The 27,786-nt window shown below is 34.5% G+C and overlaps 1 protein-coding gene across 3 annotated transcripts; it reads right to left on the reverse strand.

Annotated features, from left to right (window-relative positions):
- Positions 1-982: 982 nt before the first annotated feature.
- LOC111047764 lies at positions 983-26,936 on the reverse strand. 3 transcript variants are annotated; one of them, XM_039443848.1, is made up of 5 exons: positions 26,164-26,936; positions 24,814-24,953; positions 21,552-21,650; positions 12,693-12,851; positions 1,004-1,885 (listed from the first exon to the last, which is right to left on the reverse strand). In XM_039443848.1, the coding sequence occupies exons 2-5, from the start codon at positions 24,865-24,867 to the stop codon at positions 1,700-1,702; spliced, it is 498 nt and encodes a 165-aa protein (XP_039299782.1). In that variant the 5' UTR covers positions 24,868-24,953; positions 26,164-26,936; the 3' UTR covers positions 1,004-1,699. The 3 variants fall into 3 exon arrangements, with proteins under 3 accessions (XP_039299784.1, XP_039299782.1, XP_039299783.1); XM_039443850.1 differs by lacking the exon at positions 21,552-21,650 and having other exon boundaries at positions 983-1,885; XM_039443849.1 differs by lacking the exon at positions 24,814-24,953 and having other exon boundaries at positions 1,022-1,885.
- Positions 26,937-27,786: the final 850 nt, after the last annotated feature.

Genomic DNA, 27,786 nt, shown 5'->3' on the forward strand with positions numbered 1-27,786 from the left:
CCACAGAATAGGTACAGAATGGAAACTATCAATCAAACGCCTATCTAACCAATGCTTTTTACATGGCACAAATACTAGACACGTCACGTGACCTTAGGAACTTCCAATCCTGGTCTTCTGATTGGCTCGCGGCAGTGAACGAGATCAATTGATCCGGATCAGTAAAGGGATCCGAACCTCCCATCAATACTATTACAATGCGGAACTTCCTAACAAGATGGCGGATATTTGCGCCAGGGTACTAGCCGAGTTTCCATACTGTATGTATACTGTGGCTGTGCGCTATCTGTCGGCAAAAGTTGTAACAACAATGGCCGCCACAACTACAGCTATGATGAAGTTCCCGTTTCAAATTTGATTAGTTAATGGGAATATTCGTTGGCTGGTATTTTGAATAACATGGAATAAAAAATTACATTTTTTTAGTACAGTGATAAAGTTTGTAATAATTTTAGCATACAAACATAAATTTCATATATTGATCAAATGTCTGGTTGAGGTATTGAATTTAGTTGGTTTAATGACTACTCTATATGCTTCCTCATCTGAGCTTAGACCTTCTAACCTATTTCAAATCAAAGACCTTAAAGAGATATAGACTCACAATGCCTATGCCTTCCCAATGATAGCTCTTACTTGAAATTGAAGTCCGCCATTGGGGTATTTTAGCACGATATATTATATCTATATATTTGTAATATTATAGATTACAAAGGCATTGGTATGTAATAATCTTATAGGTTGCTCCCTCAATGGCCGATTTCAATTCCAAGTACGACACTAGCGCTGCATGTGAGTCTATGCATCTTTAAGGTCTTTGAACGTTTTCTACGTAGATATTCAAATGTACGTTTTTAAAATAGAGATGCTTCCTATGTTATAATGGAGTTACTTTTACGCTCTAGGGAGTTTTCCTGTTTTTTCATCCCGAGAGCGAAAAGGTGACTCTTTAGTATTTATTATGTTCCAGGGAGTAAAGTAAGCACTTTAGACAGTAGGTGGAGGAAAAAATTATTTTTTTCAAAATTTTCAGAACACTTTAATATTTTTTTACATGCGTATGGTACTCTGCTAATATATGGTAGGTATTAAGACATTGACAATAGTCCATATTATTTTCTTTGGTAAAGTGCTTTCCATGCGCTAAAAATTTAAAATTCAAAATTTCTTGCTTCAAGTGTTTGGTCAGAAAATTAGGCAACATTTTATGAAGTGGAGGAAACATAACCTATTTTAATGAATCAAAATCCGGGGAAGGAACAGTTTTGGGCTGTGCCTGTTGATCACACACCAAATTATTTTAAAAAATAATTGTGTATCGTTGAATCAATAAAAGAATAAAACTCTTAATCGAGTGAAAATACCTGTTCTCCTGCCTTTCAAACGACTCCATTACTGCGTTTATTCTTTCTTGCAAGCTCTGCTGTGAGACGAGCTTAGTTCTGCTTGTATGGCACCTGACATGCGTTTAACCATGTTTTTCACATAAAAAATAGGCCTGAACGGTACTGAGGCCCGGTTGCACAAAATCCTGTTAAAACTGTTTTAACCGCGATTCAATTCCACGAGAACCAATCAGAGAAGCCTTCATTTTAAGGCAATCTTCTCTGAAGACTGTCTCTCACAGTGGTTCTCTATGATTGCTAATCTTTTCTCGATGATTTTATCAACTGTATTTGATTGACTGTGATTTTTCTACTTACATGGTCGGTGTTGTAGGTTTCATTGAATTGATACTTTTCAGCACCATTTTGCTTGGAACCAGTTGCAGTTGTTGGCGAATGGCGGCCGTTAAAGGGTGATTCAGAGCAAGTGCCTCCATTATGAATGAGCTGAGTGGAGCCACAGCTGCCTTCAATAAACTCACCACACATTCCAAACGCACCTAAACAACACCATTAATACATTTCATTTCTATTACCTAGTTAAAAATCACTAAAATTAGTTATAAATCAGTAAAACTGTAACTTTAACCTTCTAGTCGTGACCCTTGGTCCTGAGGACCTAGACAATTTTTGTTATAATTGTAATTGGGCTGCAGTGCGCGTTACTGTCTACTGTGGTCAATGTAAATTCATGTCAGTAGCCAATCAAACTTGGCCACGTAGAGTGTTAGTGCTCTGTGACTTGTTTTCGTGAAATGTTGCTTCTGGGTCCCCAGCACCCAAGGGTCACGACTAACGTTACTTTTTTTATTTCCTTCATATGTACATTTTCAAGCAATAGTGATTGAATTCAAGAAGTGAACATCTACGTTTTGGACAGAGACTTCAAAGAATGTACAAATCCACTTCTATAAACCATATTCAGAGAGGTTTGCTCAAGCGGTCACCCTTTCAACGGGAGTAGCAGACGCATGATTCTCAACTTATCTAAACGTTAGCTTATCAGTGCGACCACTGAGTCAAACCGCTCACAAATTTCTGTCGATAATTTCATTCAAATGATTATTTATGAGGTTCAATTCCGCAATTTAGCATCATATGCTAAGTGAGGTCAACGTTATGATGACAGTAGAGAAATATAAGAGTACAGCGTTGCTGATTCTCTGCCTTGCCACTGCCGTCTATAGAAGATAGTTGATACCGGTATATCTGATCTAATTTAACTGTTAATTCTTGTTTAAAATAACCAGTTATATTCTATTCATCAAGAGAAATATTTTCAATGATTAAAAGAAAATTCTTTTTAATTGATATTGAAAGTTTTGTCAATTAATTATATTTCTACATTGTTAGAAAACGATCTGGCAACGTTGTGGAGGTATAAAAGAATAGCGCTTTCTGCTTTGTCGAATGATAGACAAGGATAGCAACACCAATGTTAATCAAATACTGTCATTATAACTATACACTATAGTCCCTATCCCAATTCTCGTAGTTGAGCTTATCAAGGGGAACGCGCCAACCAAGCTCCCCGTCAGCCGAGCTCCTTTAAAAACCACTTTCGAGGGGATTGGTTGTCGTCTACGGTCCCGAAAACCAGTAACCTCCTAACCAGTAGGGGATTGGCTGTCGGGGAGACTCGTTGACGCCAGCGTGCAAGGGGCTTGGTTGTCGTCAGAGCAGTAAAAGGGTGCACAAGGGGAGATAGGCTTTATAATCGATATAAGAAGCGAGCTCAACATAATCTCCATATGGTAGAAGATTGAAGAGAATCGGCAAAACTGGAAAGATCATGTTGAAAGGACGGAGAGCGACAGGATTCCCAGGGCAGTCATGTCGTATTCATGTGGTTGGGAGGAGAAGTGTGGGCGTATCCCTCAAAAGATGGATGTCATTGGCAGTTTCAAGTCGGAACAGGCAAATAGCCTAATCCTCGTAGGAAGACGACGACGACATCATTATAGTAGCTACAACCTAAATAATTCCCGAGACATACTTCTGTACTGAAGTTGTATTAAATTTAATGAAGTTTTCTGATTGGAGTGATGAGTAATGCAAACTCAAGAATGCATTACCATGGAGAGAAGATGACATAGTTGAGACGATACTGTATCATATTGTGTTGATACTGTATCATGCGTGGTGATACTGTTTCATTTTGTGGTGATATTGTATCATTCATGGTGATACCATAGAGAAAAGATAGCATAAGAAGATAAACCATGGTATTGGTCGTTTATGTTCCAAATTTCAAGCCGATTACTGTCGACTACTGTCTATTATTACTGTTTTGGCCGGTTGAGAGTGCAAGAACGGCACATAATAAGAGATTACCAATGAAATAGTTTCATGAAAAAGAAGTAAGTAAACTATCAGGCTGGGGTTAAAAGTGAAATTTAGAACATAAACGCTCTATACCATGGGATATCTTCTTATGCTATATTTTCTCTATGTCATTACTGAACAAACCATATTGAAAATTTGTTGTGCATATTAATAATGATTACAGATTGTGAAATACATCTGGAGCCTGTTTCATAAAACCCCAGTAATACAGGGCCTGTATTACAGGACTTATAAATTAAAATTTGCAATCCTTTAAAATTATGTTTCATAAAAACAATTCTGCACTTGTAAAATCACCTGTAATATGCACCTGTATTACAGTTCCTTTATATGAATTAATGTTTTCATTAGCCAGTGAGCCTAATATAAGATCTGTGGAAAATCTATATTATCAAATTTCTGACGATGGACAGATTGCATTTATGCTGGAAAATAAATTTGTTAATGATAAATAGTTGAGAAATTATAATAACTACTTAACTTACATAACTTATTATAACAGTTATGTTAGTAGTAATGTTTCAAAAAATGTTAATTATCGAAAATATTGTTAATAATTAAAATAATTAATTTCCTGAATATTTCCAATAACACTTTACTGAGGAAAGCTTAATCTAAACCGTTCATTATATTGATAAGTTTCCTGCATAATTTTGTATGAAATTCTATCCTTGCAAAATTCTTGGCCTACGAATAATAACATAGTCATGTAGTTCACTAGAACTACTACCTTCATCCATTTTGACACGTTGCCTTTAGAACAAAATGTCACTTTTCAAGATTTTACCTACACTTGTAAAAGTTTTAGGATGGTCTAAACAATGATAAAATATTCAACAACTTACAGATCCAGTAATACAGGAAGTTTCTTTTTACGAAACACGAAAATGATAATGTCTTGTATTATTTACTTCTACAGGCAAATGACTTGTAAATTGTTTTACAGGGAAAATTGTTTAAACTTTTAATTTTCACCTGTAATACAGGAACTTTTCCTCTATTACAGGACTTGTAACTTTCATGAAACAGGCCCCTGGGCCCTGTTTCATAATTGACCGAACGAAGTGAGGTCTAAGATTCAAGTCGACGGTTTGGCATTTCTCTTAATGTCTATATATTTATATGTTGCGCATTTACGGCGAAACGCGGTAATAGATTTTTATGAAATTTGACAGGTATGTTCCTTTTTAAACTGCGCGTCGACGTATATACAAGGTTTTTGGAAATTTTGCATTTCAAGGATGATATAAAAGGAAAAAGGAGCCTCCTTCATACGCCAATATTAGAGTAAAAATCAGACTATAGAATTATTCATCATAAATCAGCTGACAAGTGATTACACAGATGTGTGGATAAGACAGTCTATTACTGTATTTGTATAAGGTCTATAGTTTCAATCAAAGACATTAAAGAGGTATGCATCTTTAAGCTGGGTTTACACCAAAGTTATTAACAAAATGGTTATAACTTAATCCTTATAGATTCTATTAGATTGAACGGAAGTTGACAAACACATATGTTCATCATGTGTATGATAAGTTATATTCAATCTAATATCATCTAAAAGGATTGAGTTATTAACATTTTTTAAATAAATTTGGTCTAATCGCAACTTTAAGGTCTTTGGTTTCAATATTTTGTTTTGCAGTCATGGTATTATTATGCGTGTCCATCAGTATCAATATTCTCACATTTGAAAAAACTAATTTAATAGGTGAATAAAAATAAACAAATGAACTAAATAATGCTGGAGAAATTATAATATTTTTGATTCTAAAAAATTAATTTTCATCAGATAGAAAGATCATCACGGAACTGGATGAATTATATCATATGGAATACAAATTCAAACGTGAACTGAGTTTGTTAACATTTAAATCAGTTGACATCTGGTACTTGTGGATGAGAATACTGCGTGAGGTCTACTGTTCACAGAACTACTAGTACTTATAAGTCACGTAATACAGGAGAATCACCATTCCAATTACATGCTCAATATAGCCGATAAAATCAGCTGTTCCTGTATTACAGGACTTGTAAGTTTTTATGAAACAGGGGCCTAATTGAACTATTTTATTAGTTTTCACAACTTGATGTGAGCAACGTTTCGTTTGCTCCTATGTATTGGTCCCGAATTTAGGATAACCTAACCAGTAACATCCTATAACCTCTTAACCAGTAGGGGATTGGCTGTCGGGGAGACTCGTTGACGCCAGCGTGCAAGGGGATTGGCTGTCGTCACCGAACCCGACAACCAAGCTCCTCGCACGCTCACGTTTGAGTGCCAGAGTTTTCGCGAGTAAACTGACATATAGGGTATTTCATGCACTTACTCAATGCATTTTGGAACAGTCCTCAAATCACGCCTGGTTTTCCCAGTCATTCATTGCTTTCTGACGAGTTATATCACATTTTTAAGAACCAATAGTTCAAACTTATTCAAGTTCAGCTGAGGTATTGATTCATATTTTTATGGTCTTATACAAGAGCTACATTTCAAAACAAAGCGAGTGAAATGAATTCTGTTCAGCTTTCAACGTATTTAGTGGCATCAATATATATACTGGTAACATATATTGTTACAATTCCTCCAGAGCGCAAGGCTCGCATGGTCATTAGGCCGCTCCTATGCTCGACCGACCATAGGCTTTTTTACGTGAGTGCGTATGCACCATCCTGACCATACGCATCCATACATCAGTTTTTCTGACTCACAAATTGGACGCCTTTACAGATTGTTTAATTGTAGCTTATTATCTTCGTGAACGAAAGATTAAAAGGCGTAGATATCAAGTTCACCCGATGGTCGCTCAAAGAGCATTTCAAAGGGAATTTAGTACCATATTATATAAATCATTGCTTGGGGATGAAGATACACATTTTTCAACTACCTCAGAATGTCCATCAGAAATTTTGATGAGTTATTTCGAGCTTGTATCACCATTGGGAATACTTGCAGTCACTTTAAGCTACGGATCAAATAAATGTAGATAATAATAATATATGATTTTTCCAATAAAAATTTAGAATTGATTGAAGAAATGGATAGAAAAACTCTGAATTCAAATATGACACCATTAATTGAATTCATTCATTATGCTATTCAATTCAATATCAGCTGATTGTAGGGCAGAGGTGTCAGCACATTGGTTATGTTGCGATCGGGCTACTGATCAGTACAGCTCTGAAAGCTTCTATTTGCTTCAATAGCGCGTCAGTCGACCGATGGAACGAGCTTGACCGATGGTCTTCGTACGCAGTGTAAAACGCATGGTCCTAACCGTGCGCATGCGTGCCGTCAGTCCTGCTCTGTACGGATACATGAAATATCTATGTACAAGACAAGCGCGACTGACGTACGCACTGACGGTCGGTCGAGCTCTGTAACCGGCCTTACGCTTTGCGTACGCTCTGCTGACGCATGTCAGCCGCCACTTTTTTAAGTCAGGGCGGGCAAGCCGCGTTTTATTATCAACTTCAACAACCTAGAACGCGTAAAAATGGTGATAGAGATATTTTGATTTCAGATTCGGATTCAGCGTCTCTAAATAAGTCGAATGACTCGCTCTCAAAAATAATCAAAATTGAAGAAGTTTTGGTTCTATTGGATATTAAGCCATTCTATATGTACAGTACTCAACATTTTTCGAATGTTTTTTCAAAGTTTCATTTAAAAAACTGTTCTATGCTTTGGAGTTAATCTTAATACAATAACATAGGCCTACTTTGTTATTGCATTGAGGTAAAAGTAATAGTCCATTAATAAATGTACTATTATTACAGTACTTGATCAATAACATCTTGCTCTGAATCAAATTATAAGAACTATTATTCATAATGGGCCATATGAATAAAGTTGAGCATTTGCTTATACTTCTAAAATATTGAGCCATTTTCTATGAATAAACGAAACCTTTTGCTCATGCTCATCAAAAGAATAGTTTGAGCATTTGCTCAAAAGTATAAACTTATGCTCAAAATGATTGATTCTGTAAAATACCTAGGCATCATGATAGATTCTCGACTAAGGTGGGAGCCACATATGTCTTATGTTTGTAATAGATTAAGGAAAACATTTAAACCCTTATTTTGCAGTATAAGAAAATTGTAAAAATATGTCTGAATAGACCAATTAGATATCCCACTAACCTAATCTGTGAAGAATTCAAAGTTCTAAGCCTTGAGGATTTATATAAATTGAACTTATTAAAATATTTATTTAAACGACCATTAGATTTTCCAGTGACTCCTGAACATGGATATACAACTCGTGGTCAAGCCAGAGAGAAACTGTATGAGCCGAGATGTGTAACTGCATCTGCGGCTGGTCATGCAGCCTTTCAGGGTCCTCGTTTATTTAATGTTTTACCTTTCGATATTTCTAGAGAGTCCTCCTTATCGATTTTCTGTAGAAGGTTAAGACTTAATTCTGTAAACTAGGCTATATAAACTAAGCATTGTAATCAATTTGTTTCTTTTTGTGCAAGATGTGTATTTTTGTTTAGATTGCTTAATGGCATAAGATAATACTATTTATGTAAGTAGCTCTATATAGTACTTGAAGCAGGCCTCGTCCTCGACGCAGGCCTAGCCTAATGAGGAGTGCACTTGACATTTCTTATGTTATTATGCTTTGTAAAATCTTACAATGAAGTGAATAAAAGTTATTATTATTATTAAAATTGTATAAGTAAACTAGAGAATTTGCTCAACTTTTGAAGCAAATGCTTCAAAAAAGGTGAGTCTAGTCTGAAGCAGCTTTTCACCTTTTGCTTATAGTAAAATGGCTCAACTAATTTGTGTGAGTAAGAGAGAGAACTATACCAGATACGATCACAAACAATAGTTGAGAACTATTAAACTCTTTTTAGATTCAACCATGATTTATATCACCATTATTCCAACAAAAGAATAAATACAAAAGATACCAATCCGATATAAAGATAGCTATCACAGAATAGGAAATAGGCATTTGAGAAGATGAGAGTGTAGACGATTATAAGAAGGCTATTGAGATTATAAGATTATGCTGAAGATTATTATAGAGATGACATTTTTCACGCTATTTCAAAATTCAGAACTCAACTAACCTAAAACTCAATTCATAGAGAACATTATCGGGGCACCGAGCTTCGCTCGTTATTTTTATTTATTGATAAACAGAACACAATTCTCTAAAATGATCGTGTTTATATTTCACAGCTGGCTATATGTCAGCTTATGAATTTCGGGAATGCGATGTTTTGATTTTCCACAGAATCACTCGCTCACTTTTTACTATCCACAGACGACGAAAGTCTCAGCTGTTTCAGACAAGGATGAATTATCCTTTTAATGTCATTCAGCGAGTTTTCCCAAGGATGAGACCTAGTGCAATCGAATTTTTATATCATAAACCTACTATGTTCCAAATTTCGTGAAAATCGTTAGAGCCGTTTTCGAGATCCGTTGAACATAAATAACCAGATATAAAAATATAAACAGATATACAGAAATTGCTCGTTTAATATAATGGGATATATGCTATTCATGATAGAGAAAAGAGCAGACAACCAAACACAAGCGGTGTCTATACTTGCATATTTAGCGCTAACCTTTCGCTATAATACGAAGTTAGGCCACAAAGGCGAATCAGCTGATGAAAAATCTTCAAGGTACGTGAGCATTTGCTCCAGAGTTAAGGAGCATAAGGTAAGAGTATAAGGTAAAGCTTATTCATATAAAAATGAGCAAATGCTTATGCTTCTACCTAATGCTCATCAGCAAAACCTTATGCTCCATGCTCACGAGCATATGCTCTGTTTTTACTCATATGGACCCATGTGTATGTGGCTTCAAATAATTCTGAGAAGTTTCCCGTGATTTTTATGTAATCATTGTTAGTTGACTTCATTCATACTTTATATTTCCGTTTCCTCTGATTATTTTTATTATTCTGAAATATAGGAGCTTCGATCTAATTGGAACAATAGATCTTTTGAAATAATATACATGGTATTATTTACTACTACGAATGTCGGCTAGCAGTCGGCTAGATGTTTGCGTTTAAATCCAACAATTCTTCGTAATGTATGTTTCATTCAAAATAAGTTTATTCTCAGTCAGTTTGTCACAATTGAGTCGCTTAGTGCCTCAGCTATATGTTTTCAGTTTTTAGGTTTTTGTTGTCAGCAGTTAGCACTATTGTAGAGCTATCCAACACAATAGTCTAGCTCTTTGAAGTAGCGATATTCGACATCAAACTAACGAAAATGAATTGTTATGCAACACAGTATTCAAAGTAATTCTTATGATTGTTCTGCCGGTTTTGGAATTATTGGTGTTCTTTCATCTCATGTTATATTCTGGAGGCAAATACAATACTTATTCTATATGCTGTATACTTATTCTATATGCTATTAATGTACTGAAATCACTTCACTTATATGGGCTTTAATAAAAACAATATAAAAACTTGTAGTACCCTTTAAAAAGTTTCAACTTGAAAATGACCTATGGTCGAAACTAGTCGTTAAAATATTTTCAAGTTTTCAATAAAGGGTAGGCCTACTACAAGTTTCTATATTGTTTTTATTAATTGATGTACTGTATATATACTGTAAATTAATAAAAGAATTGAAATAGTACGATTTTTCAAACAAACAATAACGTTCTTTGAATGATTATAGAACAATTAAAAAAAGCACTATACATTTCGGGACTTTTTTCTATCCCGTCTTCAGGTACAAATACGAAATAAATAAACATCAGTATTGACTAATTCAAGAAAAATATTGAAACAATGTTCATAACTCGACAATGATGTTCATTTATTTTCAATCTTCACCTGGAGATGGGAGTAAGTCCTGGAATTTATAGTGCTTTCAATTGATTTTAATGGTTTTATAATATTAGAGATTTATTGTATTTTAAAAATGAATAAAAGGTCTTTTTGAAAAAGCTGTACTATTTCCTCATCTTTGTATTATCTCTATTAGTTATTAACCGAATTATTTATTTATCACCGCCGATGAATAATTGTGATTTTTATAATAATTGCTGACATCTGGTATTACAAAAAACTTTGAAAATTTGAAATCAGAACTTTCCTATCACGATTAATTGCCAAGTTGCCCAAGCCTCGAAGATTGCTGAGTACAAATTGATGTCCCTCGTCAGTGAGACGCTGTCGATACGAACAAGTGTGAACTGAATTGCAATTGGCTGCCAACAGAAATTCGCTCCACTACTTGTAAAAACGCAACTGGCTAGCGTCGCAAATGTGCATCGAGCCTAACGTAACTTTTCACTTGTCCGATACGATTGTCAGACGAACAGTCTTCTAGTAAAAAAAATATAGCACACCATCGATAACCCACCATACAAACCTGACTTAGCCACTAGTAACTTATACCTTTTACCCAAATTCGAGACATAACTTTGAGAGCAGAGCTTCCAAACTAACGAGGAGCTCCAAAACAATGTCACAGCCTACTTAAACTCATTTTGCGGCAGCATTTTATGAAAAGGGGTTTGACAGGCTGGTCCACTGGTACGACAAATGCCTCAACCTTCACGGCAATTACGTTGGAGAATAATCATCCTTTTGGTATTACAGCTCGATGTGAGCTTCAACATAGAGAAAAAAAGCATAAGGCGGATTTCACACCAAAGCTGGGCCGGGCCGGGCCGAGCCGAGCCGGGCGGATCGGCCGAGCGGAATCTGCCTGCGTTCGCACTGAAGCCGATTGCCGATTCGCTCAGTAATACAAATATTGCGCAACTCACTATGTGCGAAGATCGAACTAAACTGAAAGAAGGCAGAATCCGCTTGGCCGAAAACGCTCGAGTTGGGCGTCAAGCAGACTGCACAAATCCTCGGCTCGGTCCGGCGTTGATTTGAATGCTCCCGACTAAATCCTGCATAGCTAGCGCGCACGCGGATTCCGCTAGACTCTAATAAAGGATGGCCACTAACGATAGGACATGCATGATGAACATGTGTGTACACACATGTCGTCATACATTGTTCAAGTTAGTCAAACAATTAAAAAAAAAAGATTGGGGAAGAATAATTAAAAAAAAAACAAAGTGAAAAAGGGTAGCTTACCTCTTTGAACCCCCCTGTTGGTTGGGGGAGCTTTGAGTCGAACATCGTACTCATGAATGTGTTGAAAACCAGAATTCACCCACAGTATCCCTGCTTGACATAGGTGGCGACTAAAAGGGACCCCAAGGCAACTCCATAAGTTGCCTTGCCTTCAAACCCCATGCCTTCATGGATCTGCCCCATTAGGGCAGTTTCGGAGGGACAAAAAGAAAAACCCAAGAGACCAGAGATGGGTGAATCTCCAGCAACAAATGTGGGTCAAGAGGCTGACCAGGTGCCCTAGAGGCAATTTGGCGACCCCTCCTTCAGCGGAAGGACCTACAAAAAAGCCAGGAGTGGAACTCACGTAGGTCACGAGTTTGTGGGTGGAGAGGCCAAAACTCACCACTGCTCAAAGAAGGGCGGCCATTCAGGCCAGGCAACACTTCTTGGGAGAGGTGAGGCTTTTGACCTGCAGAGTTTTGAAGGGGCAAAAAGAAAAACCCAAGAGACCAGAGATGGGTGAAACTCCAGGTACAAATGTGGATCAAGAGGCTGCGTCAAGGGTGGCCGGGCGCTCTAGAGGCAGCTTAGCCACCCCTTCCTCAGTGGAAGGACCTTCGACGAAGGCCAGGAGTGGAACTCACGTAGGTCGCGAGGACTAATCAGTCTGAAGAGACTGCCAAGCATATCACACTGGATTGCGACAAGCAACCAGGTGATGAATGGGATGTTAGCATAGGGGAAAACTCCTGGTTCTTGTAAAGGACACAGGTATTGGTTTGCCTAACTAATATACTACTTGGGAACACAATAAGCTTCGGTTGACGTGTGGGGTTATTTGAACCTTTGGATCCTTGAATCCGTCCCTTCAAAAATCATAATCATCATACCTGTTTAAAAATTTCAGTCCTGCTTCCACATATTGGTCGAGTCGCTGGCCCAGCCTGGTAAGCTTGGCTGCGTTGGTCCATGGCTGCGTCCACACTGCGTGCCCAATCAAGGCCAGCGGTAGCCAGCGACATATCCATGATAGAAATTGAAAATATCAACTGGAATGAATACGATAAAAATCAATAACAAAATATCACAAAGCTGATTAATAGTAGCAATTAGGCCTATAGCAAGTCAATCACTCAGAAAAAACAGCAAATGAGACAACAAAGCAGGAAACAGAACGCATTAGTAGAGAAGTGTGGATGAGTGGTTTGCCAGCACTGGCCTTGGTTGGCCTTCGTTGGGCTGGCCTCCGCTCGTAAAAAATCGGAGCGATAGCCAAAGAAGGCCAGCGCTGGCAAACCAGCCATCCACACATTGGCCGACGCTGGCCCACGTTGGGCCAATATGTAGGTGCGGCATAATAATATAACATTGAATCAATCAATCAATCAGCAACAGATAATCATGTTGGCACCTGCTTCCAGGAGTGGCATTGGACAGACAGACTGAGCTGGAATACCAATAATACATCATTATGTCATAAACCATAAGTGTGGCGGACCCAAACCCACTATATTGTCTCCACCTGGACATCAGAAATAAATAGATGAGAACAAAATATGAAATTAAAACATAATAAAAAATAGAAACGAATACAAATTAAAATAGAATATGAAACAAAAATAAATACGAGGAATAATAATAGAGTAAGAAAAAAATATTTGAAAACAAGAAAGAGGATTAATTGACTATTAATTTTAAAAATTTACTTGCGAAAGCTGAACTAACTACACTCACTAGAGTTTTGTAATGTCTGATAAATGTCCCTTGAAGTTTTAATATTTTTTTTATAGTCAACTTTTATCCACGAATTAAATAGTAAACAAAATGGAAGAGTGGAAAAGCGTTATTATATTGAGGGACTTTTTGCATGTTTAGGGTGTGTGCACACAGAGAGAGGTCAGCGGTCTGAGCGGTCTTAGGAGGTTTATATCCATATCCTCTCAAGAACGCTGCAACTTGAAACATCAGGCGTTCTTGGTGAAATGAAATAAAATGAAGATATACTTCAGGAGGCAGAATTACGACTTTTTAGCACTTTCCTTTACTACTCAACCTCGATTTACTTTTGTGCACACACCCTAAATAATGAATCAATATTTTCGTTCCTGTAACATAAATTAAGAGCATTACAAGTTTTCAATAGGAAGCAATACTTTTCATGCAGTAATTAATCTATATTTTATAAGAACTATGAGTCGAAACAAGGTTATCAATATTATATGTGCAGGTTTAGTGAATTTAAAATAAAAAGGCATGCCACTTGGGTAAAAAATTGATAATGAACATTGAATGATGAAAGTATTAGAGCTGCCCTGAAGAATAGTAATTACAGCAGAATTTCGAGGTACTAGGTCAAAGCTTAGAGTTGAACTTTGGGTTTGTTCATTTACAATGGGTAGTTCCATTGTCAGTCATCATATCAGCAGTGATCATGCTATTTCGCCATTGCTTGCTACAATTTGATTAGTACAAATTGAGTTGATTCGGAACTAGCTGACTGAATCCATGAAGATTTTCTGCCTGTTCTGAAATTTTGGGCATAGCCTATCGCTTACTTTTTGTTTCACATGTCAAAAAGTTCAAAGACTGTCAGGAAACATAATATGCTGGCAATGAAGCCAAATACAGCATAGTAAAAAGGATGCAATACAGATATGTATAAACACATTCACACTATACACTGCTCTGCTTTTGACACTTTCACTCCACAACACTACACAACTTGAAAGTTTTTGTCCCCTTCAATTTGCGCAGCATAAGTGTGTTGTCAAGTAGGAGAACGACCTCTTCATTTTCATGCCGTTGTATCCTGTCTGCATGCTTGCGTGCGAAGCGCCCAATTTCTGATAAGACAAACTCCACCTCCAGATCTATGTGAATCACATCGTTTCGGATGAAGCTTGTAGTATCAACGATGTTCCTCAAAACTTTGTTCTGGAACCGTTGAGTAACATTCACATTGCTCTTGCTGGCACAGCCCCACAGCTGTATTCCATACATCCATATGGGTGTCAGGATCTGCTTGTGTTTGAATGAGATGACGATATCCTTTACTAGCCAGAGTTAGGTCTTGTTCGCCTCTGTACCACACCCATCATTCAAATTTAGTTTGATCATTGATGTAAGGTTATGTCAAGTAGCTTTTCTACAAGACAAACCGTCTGAAATAGAATTATTGTATCTTGTATCAATACCACAAAATCTCAAAAGATTTTTACTAGTAGTTCTGTGAACAGTAGACCTCACGCAGTATTCTCATCCACAAGTACCTGATTGAAACTATAGAACTTATGGAGATACAGCTATAGACTGGCTTCTCCACACATCTGTGTAATCACTTGTCAGCTGATTTATGATAAATAATTCTATAGTCTGATTTTTACTCTAATATTGGCGTATGAAGGAGGCTCCTTTTTCCTTTTATATTATCCTTGAAATGCAAAATTTCTAAAAACGATGTATAGACGTCGACGCGCAATTAAAAAAGGAACATACCTGTCAAATTTCATGAAAAACTATTACCGCGTTTCGCCGTAAATGCGCAACATATAAACATTTAAACATTAAGAGAAATGCCAAACCGTCGACTTGAATCTTAGACCTCACTTCGCTCGGTCAATAATTATTTTTATCGTCTATCGTTGCTGAAATTGATGCTCTAATGAGACTTAGGCTTGTGCATGGGTAGAATACAATATAATATGATGCATAAGAGAGATAATGATGAGAAATGGATGAACTTTTGTTTCAGGAATATTCTGAACGACTGTGGAGTGAATTTCAAGAATATAAATTGGAGTTAATTTGACTCACCATGAGTGTTCACCCTTTCAATAGGAGTACAAAGTGCAAGTCGCACATAAAATATTTGAAAATCTGATTTGATCTGATCTGATCATAATAGCTTGTGCACGCCATGCTATACACATCTACAAAATATATTTTGAACAGGTTTCTTCCACATTTTTAATTGACTTTTAATTGAGGAAGCATTGGAAATGTAATAACTATGGATTAGTATAGAAATGAAGCATAGAAGATGCAAGTAATAGCTTACAATTACTTTCCATTTTCTACAATGATAGGTTCAAGATGCTAATAGTTGAGAATTGCTCTATGCAAGATGGTATAAGACCATTTTAATTTCAATTATCAACATTTTTATGATTTTTATGAGTGTATCTTAATTTTGAATATCTCAAGTTACCAAAGTACTGAAGGAATAATTTCAGTAGATAATTTAAATGCCATAACTGCATATTTTCATGAAATTTGGAAGAATATTCATATCAGAAAAATTTTAATATGAGATTGCATCTAATTGAGTATGGAATGATACCCTTCTTGGATCAAGCAATTCTCTTATACAATAATAAGTTAATAAAAAGCATCTTTTACATAAGAAGGAAAATCATTAGACAATAACTCTGTCCTTACAAAATTAACAATCAATAGAGCATTGAACAGTTGTAACATGAATTGAGTAATCTATAGGTTAAGCATAGAATATGCATGTAACACAGTTTCTTTTCATTATCTTTTCTATATTAAAAACACAATTTTTACATTCATTAGTATTTTTCTCATCATTTCTATTTCCATTTTCATTTTTTAGTATTTTTTTTATTTTATTTTTTATTTGTAATTTTTTCTAGTAAATCTTTTTCAACTTTTTTTGTAAATCTTTCTTTTATTTTTCCATTGGATTTGACAATAGCTTGAAGATGCTATGTAGTTGAATTGCTCCATGCAAAAGGGGCATTAGACCATTTTTTCCAATTATCAACATTCTGTGATTTCTATGTGTAAACTTTAAATTTTGAATAGCTCAAGTGACCAAAAAGTACTGAAGGAATAATTTCAGTAGATAATTAAAATGCCATAACTGCATATTTTCATGAAATTTGGAAGAATATTCATATCAGAAAAATTTTAATATGAGATTGCATCTAATTGAGTATGGAATGATACCCTTCTTGGATCAAGCAATTCTCTTATACAATAATAAGTTAATAAAAAGCATCTTTTACATAAGAAGGAAAATCATTAGACAATAATTCTGTCCTTACAAAATTAACAATCAACAGAGCATTGAACAGTTGTAACATGAATTGAGTAATCTATAGGTGAAGCATAGAATATGCATGTAACTCAGTTTCTTTTCATTATCTTTTCTATATTAAAAACACAATTTTTACATTCATTAGTATTTTTCTCATCATTTTCATTCTTTAGTATTTTTTTTATTTTATTTTTTATTTGTAATTTTTTCTAGTAAATCTTTTTCAACTTTTTTTGTAAATCTTTCTTTTATTTTTCCATTGGATTTGACAATAGCTTGAAGATGCTATGTAGTTGAATTGCTCCATGCAAAAGGGGCATTAGACCATTTTTTCCAATTATCAACATTCTGTGATTTCTATGTGTAAACTTTAAATTTTGAATAGCTCAAGTGACCAAAAAGCACTGAAGGAATAATTTCAGTAGATAATTAAAATGCCATAACTGCATATTTTCATGAAATTTGGAAGAATATTCATATCAGAAAAATTTTAATATGAGATTGCATCTAATTGAGTATGGAATGATACCCTTCTTGGATCAAGCAATTCTCTTATACAATAATAAGTTAATAAAAAGCATCTTTTACATAAGAAGGAAAATCATTAGACAATAATTCTGTCCTTACAAAATTAACAATCAACAGAGCATTGAACAGTTGTAACATGAATTGAGTAATCTATAGGTTAAGCATAGAATATGCATGTAACTCAGTTTCTTTTCATTATCTTTTCTATATTAAAAACACAATTTTTACATTCATTAGTATTTTTCTCATCATTTTCATTCTTTAGTATTTTTTTTATTTTATTTTTTATTTGTAATTTTTTCTAGTAAATCTTTTTCAACTTTTTTTGTAAATCTTTCTTTTATTTTTCCATTGGATTTGACAATAGCTTAAAGATGCTATGTAGTTGAATTGCTCCATGCAAAAGGGGCATTAGACCATTTTTTCCAATTATCAACATTCTGTGATTTCTATGTGTAAACTTTAAATTTTGAATAGCTCAAGTGACCAAAAAGTACTGAAGGAATAATTTCAGTAGATAATTTAAATGCCATAACTGCATATTTTCATGAAATTTGGAAGAATATTCATATCAGAAAAATTTTAATATGAGATTGCATCTAATTGAGTATGGAATGATACCCTTCTTGGATCAAGCAATTCTCTTATACAATAATATGTTAATAGAAAGCATCTTTTACATAAGAAGAAGAAGGAAAATCATTAGACAATAATTCTGTCCTTACAAAATTAACAATCAATAGAGCATTGAACAGTTGTAACATGAATTGAGTAATCTATAGGTTAAGCATAGAATATGCATGTAACACAGTTTCTTTTCATTATCTTTTCTATATTAAAAACACAATTTTTACATTCATTAGTATTTTTCTCATCATTTCTATTTCCATTTTCATTTTTTAGTATTTTTTTTATTTTATTTTTTATTTGTAATTTTTTCTAGTAAATCTTTTTTCGTATTTTTTTATTCTATTTTTTGTAATTTTTTCTAGTAAATCTTTTTTCGTATTTTTTTATTCTATTTTTTGTAATTTTTTATTTCATTTTTTTATTTGTATTTTTTCTAGTAAATCTTTTTTCGTATTTTTTTATTCTATTATATTTTTTTAATTTTTCATTTTTTTGTTATTTGTAATTTTTTCTAGTAAATCTTTTTCAACTTTTTTTGTAAATCTTTCTTTTATTTTTCCATTGGATTTGACAATAGCTTGAAGATGCTATGTAGTTGAATTGCTCCATGCAAAAGGGGCATTAGACCATTTTTATCCAATTATCAACATTCTGTGATTTCTATGTGTAAACTTTAAATTTTGAATAGCTAAAGTGACCAAAAAGCACTGAAGGAATAATTTCAGTAGATAATTTATATGCCATAATTGCATAGATATTTATATGAAATTTAGAAGAACATTATTATCAAAATAGTGTTTAAACATAAGATTGCAACTATTAGATGGTCTGATACACTTCTTGCATGAAACAATTCAATCATCTAATACAATAATAAGTTGATAAGAAGCATCTCTACAAGTAAAAATGGTAGGTAAATCAATACAAAATGACTACCTTTACAAGATTAACAATCAAAAGTCTAATAGAGAAGCATGAAAGATGCATGTCATCCAGTGACTATAATTTCTGTAATTTCTATAAGTTTGGTATTAAATACAAAATGTACGCATTGAAGATGTGTGTGAATGTAGCACATTTACATTTTTAATTCTTTTACGAGTGAAAATTATATTCAATAGTGGCAACTTTGTAGATGTGTATAGCATAGCGAGGAGCTCAGGTTTAACTGAACTAGATAAAAATAACTATTTTCTGTTGATAGAAAAATACATACAACTGGCAAACAGATTCCAAAGAGAGAAAACTCTAGGATTGCAAAAATGAGAGAGATCAAGTGCTTTATAAGAGCTTCTGCAAGCATTCGGTACTGCTTTTGGATGGGTGACCGCTTCAAAAATGTTTTCATTCAAGTATTCCTTGCGAATATTGTGATTATATTATCCACCAAATATCGTGAATATTATTAATCCACCAACAACTCGGTGATTTGTAAACTATCAAAAATGTAGGCTCATTCATCTCTCAACATCATCCTTAAGATTGACTAGCCCAAGGACCAAGACACAAAAGGCGTATCTCAGAAGAGTCGGCACGGCACGACAGAAGAGGAAGCTCTCCGATTGGCTGATTCTTGATACCTCAAATCAATTAGCCAATCGGAGAGCTTCCTGTCCTGTCGAGCCATGCCGACTCGTCTGAAAAACGCCTCATGTGTCTCGGCCCTAAAGGTGGCATGTGGATCTCGGCAGTAACTTCTATAATACAGCGTGATTCAAAAAGAATACCACAACTTTGAAAATCTGTATTTAATCAAGGAAACATAATAGAAACTTGGGTTATAAATCAAAATGAAGAGTATTAAAATAAATTTTCCTCACTAGAAAACAAGTTCACAAATGTTCAATGTGACCCCCTCCAGACACTCGAGTGATATCAATACGATACTCTAACTCGTTGCACACCCACAGTAGCATATCGGGCGTAACAGTTTGTATAGCTGCTGTTATTTCTTGTTTGAGCTCCTCAATGTTAGCTGGTAGAGGAGGTCGATACACTTCATCTTTAACGTACCCCCATAGAAAAAAATCGCAGGGGTGAGGTGAGGGCTTATTGGAGGCCAGTGATGAAGTGCTCTGTCTCGAGCTGCTTGGCGGCGATCCATTGCTTCGGATAGTTTTCATTCAAATAGGCACGGACAGATGAGTGAGTGTCAATGGAGTAGTGCTCCATCCTGCTGGAATATGCAACTAAAAAAACTTTAGAGCTTCCTCGAATCGATGACGGATAGTGCTCCACTCTCCGTTTATTCTTTGCAGAGATCAATTTTCAAAGTTGTGGTATTCTTTTTGAATCACGGTGTATAGCTTTCTATATTTATATTCTATAGCTATTTTATATATTCAATCTTTTCAATACTACAGCTTTTTAGTATAAATACTAATGAGCAATTTTTTCTATCCTAACATACTACTTGATAAATGAAACCGCGAATTTCTCATTAGAAGCTCTTACTGTTTTTGTTGAATTAATAAGTACACCTATTGACTGCACTAAAAGTTAGATTTCACGCAATCACTGCTCTGCTCTTTCACTGGACACTACTTGAACAAGCACTACACTAGTTCCAACGGTTTCCTCCTTTTGGATTCCTAGCAGCTGGATCGCCCCTCTTGCCTCTCCGCACCCTCTAGACATCAGGTCAACAGGCAGGTCCCCACGAAAATCGCTGTTCCTGGCATACTAAGGAGAATCCACATTGTTCCTCAGCACCTTGTTTTGGAATCGTTGTATGACATTGATGTTGCTGTCTTTGGTACACCCCCAAATTTGTAAACCATACATCCATACTGGCTTCAATATCTGAGTACTTTGTTTCGGATTGGAAAGTTGGAGTATCTTCCGCTCAGCCAATAAAGCTTCTTTTCAAGATCTCTCTTCTTCTCGGCATGAGCCTTCAGCGAAGCTTCACGTACAAGGTCATACCCAGATACTTTGCATCGTTAGCAACTTGGTTGTACCATATGCCATTTTTTGAAAACTTGGAGCTATTTTTAAAATTCAACTATTTTTTGACAATTTAACACTGTTAGGAACTCACTAAAACACAATATTTTCTTAGAGAAGATTGCATACGGTATTTTGTTTTATTACAGTGCTGTATTTGGCTTCATTGCCAGCGTATCATGTTCCCTGGCAGTCTTCTTACTTTTAGACAAGTAAGACAAAAAGTAAGCGATAGACTATGCCCAAGATTCTAGAATAGGCAAGAGATCTGCATGGATACAGTCAATTACTTCCGAAACAAACAGTCAACAAGTTCAGAATCAACTGAATTCGTACTAATAAAATTGTAGCAAGCATGAGCGGCTCATGCCTGTTTGGACAGAGTATAAATATAATTATATTTATACTATTGCAGTCTCGGAGTATCAGAATGATATAAATTATTGTGTCACATAAAGCTCAATTGTACGGTATTATTCTATAGAATAGGTGCCACCTTGTTCCTGTAGCTGCGCAGCTATTAAAGAAAAAGTTGTGTTTCAGACAATAATTTCAGTCAAATGATAGGAATTCGATTACTAACCTCATGAATATGTGCAACTCCATCCTCTACATCACATTTGCCAGTTTCACAGGTTCCACTAATATTTGAAGATCCAACAATTCCACTAGTTTTCATAACCTGAAAAAAAAGAAAATATAATCAATGCTCATGTATGCAAATGGAAAAGTTTGAATGCCTATTTCAATTTAATGGATTCAGGTTCCCAGATTTTCAATAATGTTTGTGAAAAACCCCTTCCTCACAATATACTTACAATTCAAAAAACTTGCCACAAAAATAATAAAGTTATTCAAAAGGAGACATGATGACACTCTTCATCAATAAAAAACCTTCAAACTTGAGTTGCTAGGTAGGACTAAATGATTTCATTCAAAGTACCAACTGATTTTAAGTTGAACTTTTTGGGGCGAAACTTTACTTTACCACCCCAGTTAGTTGGTGAAAAATTTCTGGTTGCAATCGATTTGGGATATTAGTTTGATGATGGAATTATAAAAATTTGCGACACTCATCTGTAGTTATAGTCCAGTCAATATAGACATAAAAAAGGGGGTGTGCTTGCAATTTATATTGTAGTTCTGATTTTTTAAATATATTATTTGGGTACATAAGAGAAGTCCAGGACCAATTTCTAGATGCAAAATATCCTTATGCTAGATACAGAGTGGCCCAAAAACCTCGTATTTTCGGCTCATTTTCCAGTTTTCAGCTATTTCTGCCAAATCTCGTAATCGGACAGAAAAATTTGTTCTCGCCTTTTTTCTAGATTATGAAGTTCTGAATAAAATGAGATCATTCGGAACTCTCTATCTCTGATGAGTACTGAGTTATGATTTTTCAAAAATAAGTGAAATTTGAAGAAAAAATCAATTTTGATGAATTTTAGTTCCTGATCAACAATATCTTCCGATTGTTACCCATTTAGATGTATAATTCAAAATCCCTCTGGGCGTATTTTTGTGCTCTACAATCTGAGATCAGGTTGAGCGTTCTATCTCATATAGATTTCCAGGTACACCTGACAACAATGCTCCTTGTATTGGGAAAAACACCTAATTTTCAGCTTCACTCATCATCACCAACTACATAGTCTTCACATTGATATTTCGCACAATGACATAAGTTTATAAGATTATGTTCTATGAGAATCGCCCGATAGATTCACTTCATTTCAGTATTTCCTAGTGGAGAGGCGCGCTTAAGTCACCTCAAGGATCAAAATTTCAAACACTTATAACTTCTGACACAATGCTCAGATTTCATCGTGCTACACTTCATTCTTCTCGGCTCGTCAAGGCGGTCCAAAATCATGCATCATAAGTCAAATACGGTTGAAAAGTGGAAAATTATTGTTGAGTGTACTTAAGCCCACATTCCAATACACAAAAAATGGCCAATTTTTATATTCAAAGCTATGTATCTCGGTAACCCCTTATAAAAATCATTACTTGATCTTGAAATGTACAATATAATCTCCTCTTTTACCTGCTGTAAACGATTTATGGAAAAATATTTTCGTAGAGTGAGATTTGATTGTTGAAAAAATTCCGGAAATTGTAGATATTTTCATCATATCAACAGTTTTGGCAGTACTATGATAGGGAAAAGTGATCCAAGATGGATTTTAGACAACTGAGCTTGTAGAGGATGAATTTATCTACAATTTGGAATCAATCAAGAGTTTCTATGATGCATCAGACTCGTTTTAGAGACTCTTGATCAACAGTAAAATCACGGGAAAATGTAAAAACTGACATCGCCATTTTTGAAATCCTTTGTAACTTTTAAATGGTATTAGAATTGGAAGTATTATTTATTGGAGTGGGTAGAGGGGGACAATTTTCACATCCTCACTAGATTTGGAAATTTTATCAGAAGTATTTCAAAAGACATGCAGCTTTGAATATAGAAATTGGCCATTTTTTGTGTATTGGAATATGGGCTCAAGTATACTCAACAATAAATCTTCCACTTTTCGACCGAATTTGACTTATGATGCATGATTTTGGACCGCCTTGACGAGTCGAGAAGAATGAAGTGTAGCACGATGAAATCTGAGCATTGTGTCAGAAGGTATAAGTGTTTGAAATTTTGATCCTTGAGGTGTCCTTAAGCGCGCCTCTCCAGTAGGAAATACTGAAATGAAATGCATCTAACGGGTGATTCTCATAGAACATAAACTTATAAACCTATGTCATTTTGCGAGATATCAATGTGAAGACTATGTAGTTGGTGATGATGAGTGAAGCTGAAAATTAGGTGTTTTTCCCAATACAAGGAGCATTGTTGTGAGGTGTACATGGAAATCTATATGAGATAGAGCGCTCAACCTGATCTCAGATTGTAGAGCACAAAAATACGCCCAGAGGGATTTTGAATTATACATCTAAATGGTAACAATCGGAAGATATTGTTGATCAGGAACTAAAATTCATCAAAATTGATTTTTTCTTTTAATTTCACTTATTTTTGAAAAATCATAACTCAGTACTCATCAGAGATAGAGAGTTCCGAATGATCTCATTTTATTCAGAACTTCATAATCTAGAAAAAAGGCGAGAACAAATTTTTCTGTCCGATTACGAGATTTGGCAAAAATCTGCCAAGCTGAAAACTGGAAAATGAGCCGAAAATACGAGGTTTTTGGGCCTCCCAGCAACTAGCACAAGGAAATTTTTCATCTAAAAATTGGTCATGGACATCTGTTATGTACCCAAATAATATATTTAAAAAATCATAACTACAATATAAATTGCATTCACCAATGTATATAGTGACTGGACTATTAATAATTAAACCAAGTACAAAGTACATTTATAAAAAAATTGGAGCTTCAACAACTTACAATAAATCAGGAAAAAGGGTATTCTCAATTCTATGTACACAACTCAAAATAACACCTAGTAGTCTCTGATAGTTGAAAAGAGCATGGAAAGACGAGTCTCTATGCTGTGTGACACTCTTAACAAACCTAAGCTATTCCTAACACCTAACAATAGTCAGTTGGCTGCTATTATTCTAATCTCATTTTTTGACATGGATAAATGAAGAATTACAAATGAATACTGAATTTACATGGATTATACAATTAACTACGTTTACTTTGAGATTTTATTTAAAATCGAATAATTTTTGATATGTGTAATGGCCATCAACCTCAAAGAGATTAATAATTATTTCAAAATTTACTTGAAATAATGTTAAGTTTGCTATTGCATTGCAATACAATGTTAGATTTCCATTCATAATTCTAATGGGTGAAATATCTATCAATAATTACCTTGTAGTGAGATTGTCGTGTGGGCGTAGACAACATTTTTGGTGGGTTGGGCATATTAAATATGGTTGGAACAGAATTGGGTTTTAACTTTTTCCACCCATCTGCTCGCTGTGACTCTCATTGACTATCTTAAAATGTACCTGAATAAATGAGATTGAATTAAGTTAATTCACGTGAACCCTGAAAATTAAACTTTTTTGACAAAAATACAGTAGGCCTATATAGTTTTAAATTAATGATGTACTAAAAAATAATTGACTATCTGTAGATGCGGTGGCATTAATACACAAGTACCATGGGTACTAACGCAAACGCAGTTACAGTTTATCTTTTATCTCAACGTTATTAACATTTAACCATTTACGTATTGATCAAGTTACCATTTAACGTTATTTCCTACTTACTAACAATCGACAAAATACAGTAGCCTATAGTTTTAAAAATTGATATAGAATAATAATTGATAATCTGTAGCTGCGGTGGCAATAATATACACTAGGCTAGTACGGTACCTGAATGGGCAATTCAATCAATAGAAAAAGTAAGTTGGTTTAAAAATAGAGAATTACAGCCCAAACTCAAATAATCAGCATAATGATAAATGATCCTAGATTGGCGTATACTGTTGCTCTACAAGCCAATCCAGGATCATCTAGTACGGATAACTTCAACAGTTAGTTAGTTAATAAATAATGTTTCAGCATCAAGTGATTTGGAGATTTCACCCACCACAGTTTAAATTGACTAATTTACACTTTCTTTTAGTTATTGTACTTTCACCATTTTTGATAATTTACCAAGATAGTAATGATGATAAATGATTTTATTTCCTTTAAGCCATCATGTGCCTATGTGCCTAAATGTGATTAAACTCATTAGGGTATATATTAATATCAACTACAAAGTAATTTTACTATACTAAGAAAGACTTTTATTGGGTAAAAAATTAACTTACTGTACTGAAGCAAATTTTTTGGGCTATGAAGGGCTCATTGCAAAAATTGACTGTTGAGAGACTTTTCATCACAGTCATAATAATGTCTGCAAGTTGTTATTGCTAACATATAATAATCCATAACTTTATTGAAACCATAGTAGTGGAATCTATTTTTTGATTTCATATATGGTGAGATCATTTCTCTTATAATAAATTAAAATAAGCTACCATAACAAGGCTTGGCTTGCTTCCCAAATTATAATCTACAAGTTACTCAGCATTTTTCAAGTTGAAAAGCTAGGTTATAATGGATCGATCTCTAATTCAGAATAGAGATTTTTAACATGTTCAACTTTCAATTTATAGTGTTAGAGAATAATATAAGTTGAAGTTATAAAATTTGTAAAACTAACCTCAGTCTGGAGGTTGGTTTTTACTTGGTAGTTGGTACGTCTAAAATGTTGTAGCCAAATTTTACTTCTTCTTGAACTACTAGACGGAAAACGAAACGTTCGAAAGCCTTTGGCATTATTATTACAACAATTAGGAGTAACCCCCCATAATTGCTATTTAATTAAAATTACAGTAGCAAAACTATCAAATTCAATGTAAACGCGTATGAAAGATGGGATGGAATGGAGCAAAAATGGTGGCGACTGCCTTAGTGCCTTTTCGTAAGCAGTTTTACCACTAGCCAGTAGCCAACACAAAATAGCAACTCGACGGTTGCGCTAAGCATAGTGTCTGGTCACAACACTTCTTGTAAAGTAGATTCTACGTTGTAAAAGTTGACATACAATCAATGTTCTTGAAATAAGGCTCACATTTGCAGAGTATTGTACAGAGAAGATACAGATAATTATTATAATAATGTTATAACCCTTTTTACAATGTTCACTTTAATGTTTAGGGCTACTTGTATTTCAGGGCTACATAAAAATGATTATAAAGTTGAAACATGTTGTGAAAAACAAATATTTAGAAAAGGGTACTTTAATTTTCAATTTCTATAAATTTATCTTTCATTTCCAATAAAGTATTTTATGAGGGCTATTCCTATTCAATTTGTTAATTGAAGAATAATTACATAATACCCCTTTTTTGGAGAACCTTTTTATAAGAAAAACAATAAAAACTATTTATAGAATGTTCAATCCATTCAGGTTTTTCTTGAAATAAACTTCTATCTCCAATGAACAAAATAATATCTTTAAATAGTATTCTTTATTTCAGATTTATTCAATATTCCTTCTAATAGCATTATTAATTGGTGCACTATAATCTCCAATCTTTGGAAAGGTGGTTGAAGCAGTCGTCCAGCCTCAACTTGAGAAATTCTTCAAGATAAATAACCCTTTCTCAAGTACGGCATTTTCTTTTCGCGAGGGAAATCAACTACAGTAATCCAGGCAATGAATGCTCAAAAAAGGGTATGGAGAGAAATGTTTGGAAGACAATTTTTGACACTGCAGTTCTGTTTATGGTAGTGAGGAGGTAAACATATTAAAAGTCCCCACCCCTACCCAATGTGCTAAGATATGAGCGTGGAAGCAAAACACTGAAAAATGCAACTTTTGAACCACCCTCATCCCTTAGCACATGAGTTAGGAATGATGACTTTTCATAATATGTTCTCCTCAAAGACTAGTCTCAACAAAGGTTCTAAATAAAAAATTTTGTTCAAAAAATTCCCCTCCAAATTCCTTTATCAATATTATTGGTCTATTGTTGCAAAAATGGAGATTTCACACTCAACACTAAAGCTGCTGCAAAAGATCTAGGGAAATTCGTAAAAGTGTAAAATCATACTTCAAATTGAAAAGAATTTAATGCTCTATAAGCTTATAATCAGCATGGATTTTCCCCATCGATTTTTAAAAAATTATAAGAGCAAAAATAAAAAAAAAATGATAGTAAACATGTTTTTTTTTAAATGTCACACCTGATTCAAGAGCGGATATCTCGAAAACTAGAGGAGATATGAAAAAAGTTGTAGAATATGAATATTGTAGGAAATTATGTTATATGACAATATA

The sequence above is a fragment of the Nilaparvata lugens genome, unplaced genomic scaffold (genome assembly GCF_014356525.2).
Source record: "Nilaparvata lugens isolate BPH unplaced genomic scaffold, ASM1435652v1 scaffold1856, whole genome shotgun sequence".
NCBI lineage: Eukaryota > Metazoa > Arthropoda > Insecta > Hemiptera > Delphacidae > Nilaparvata > Nilaparvata lugens.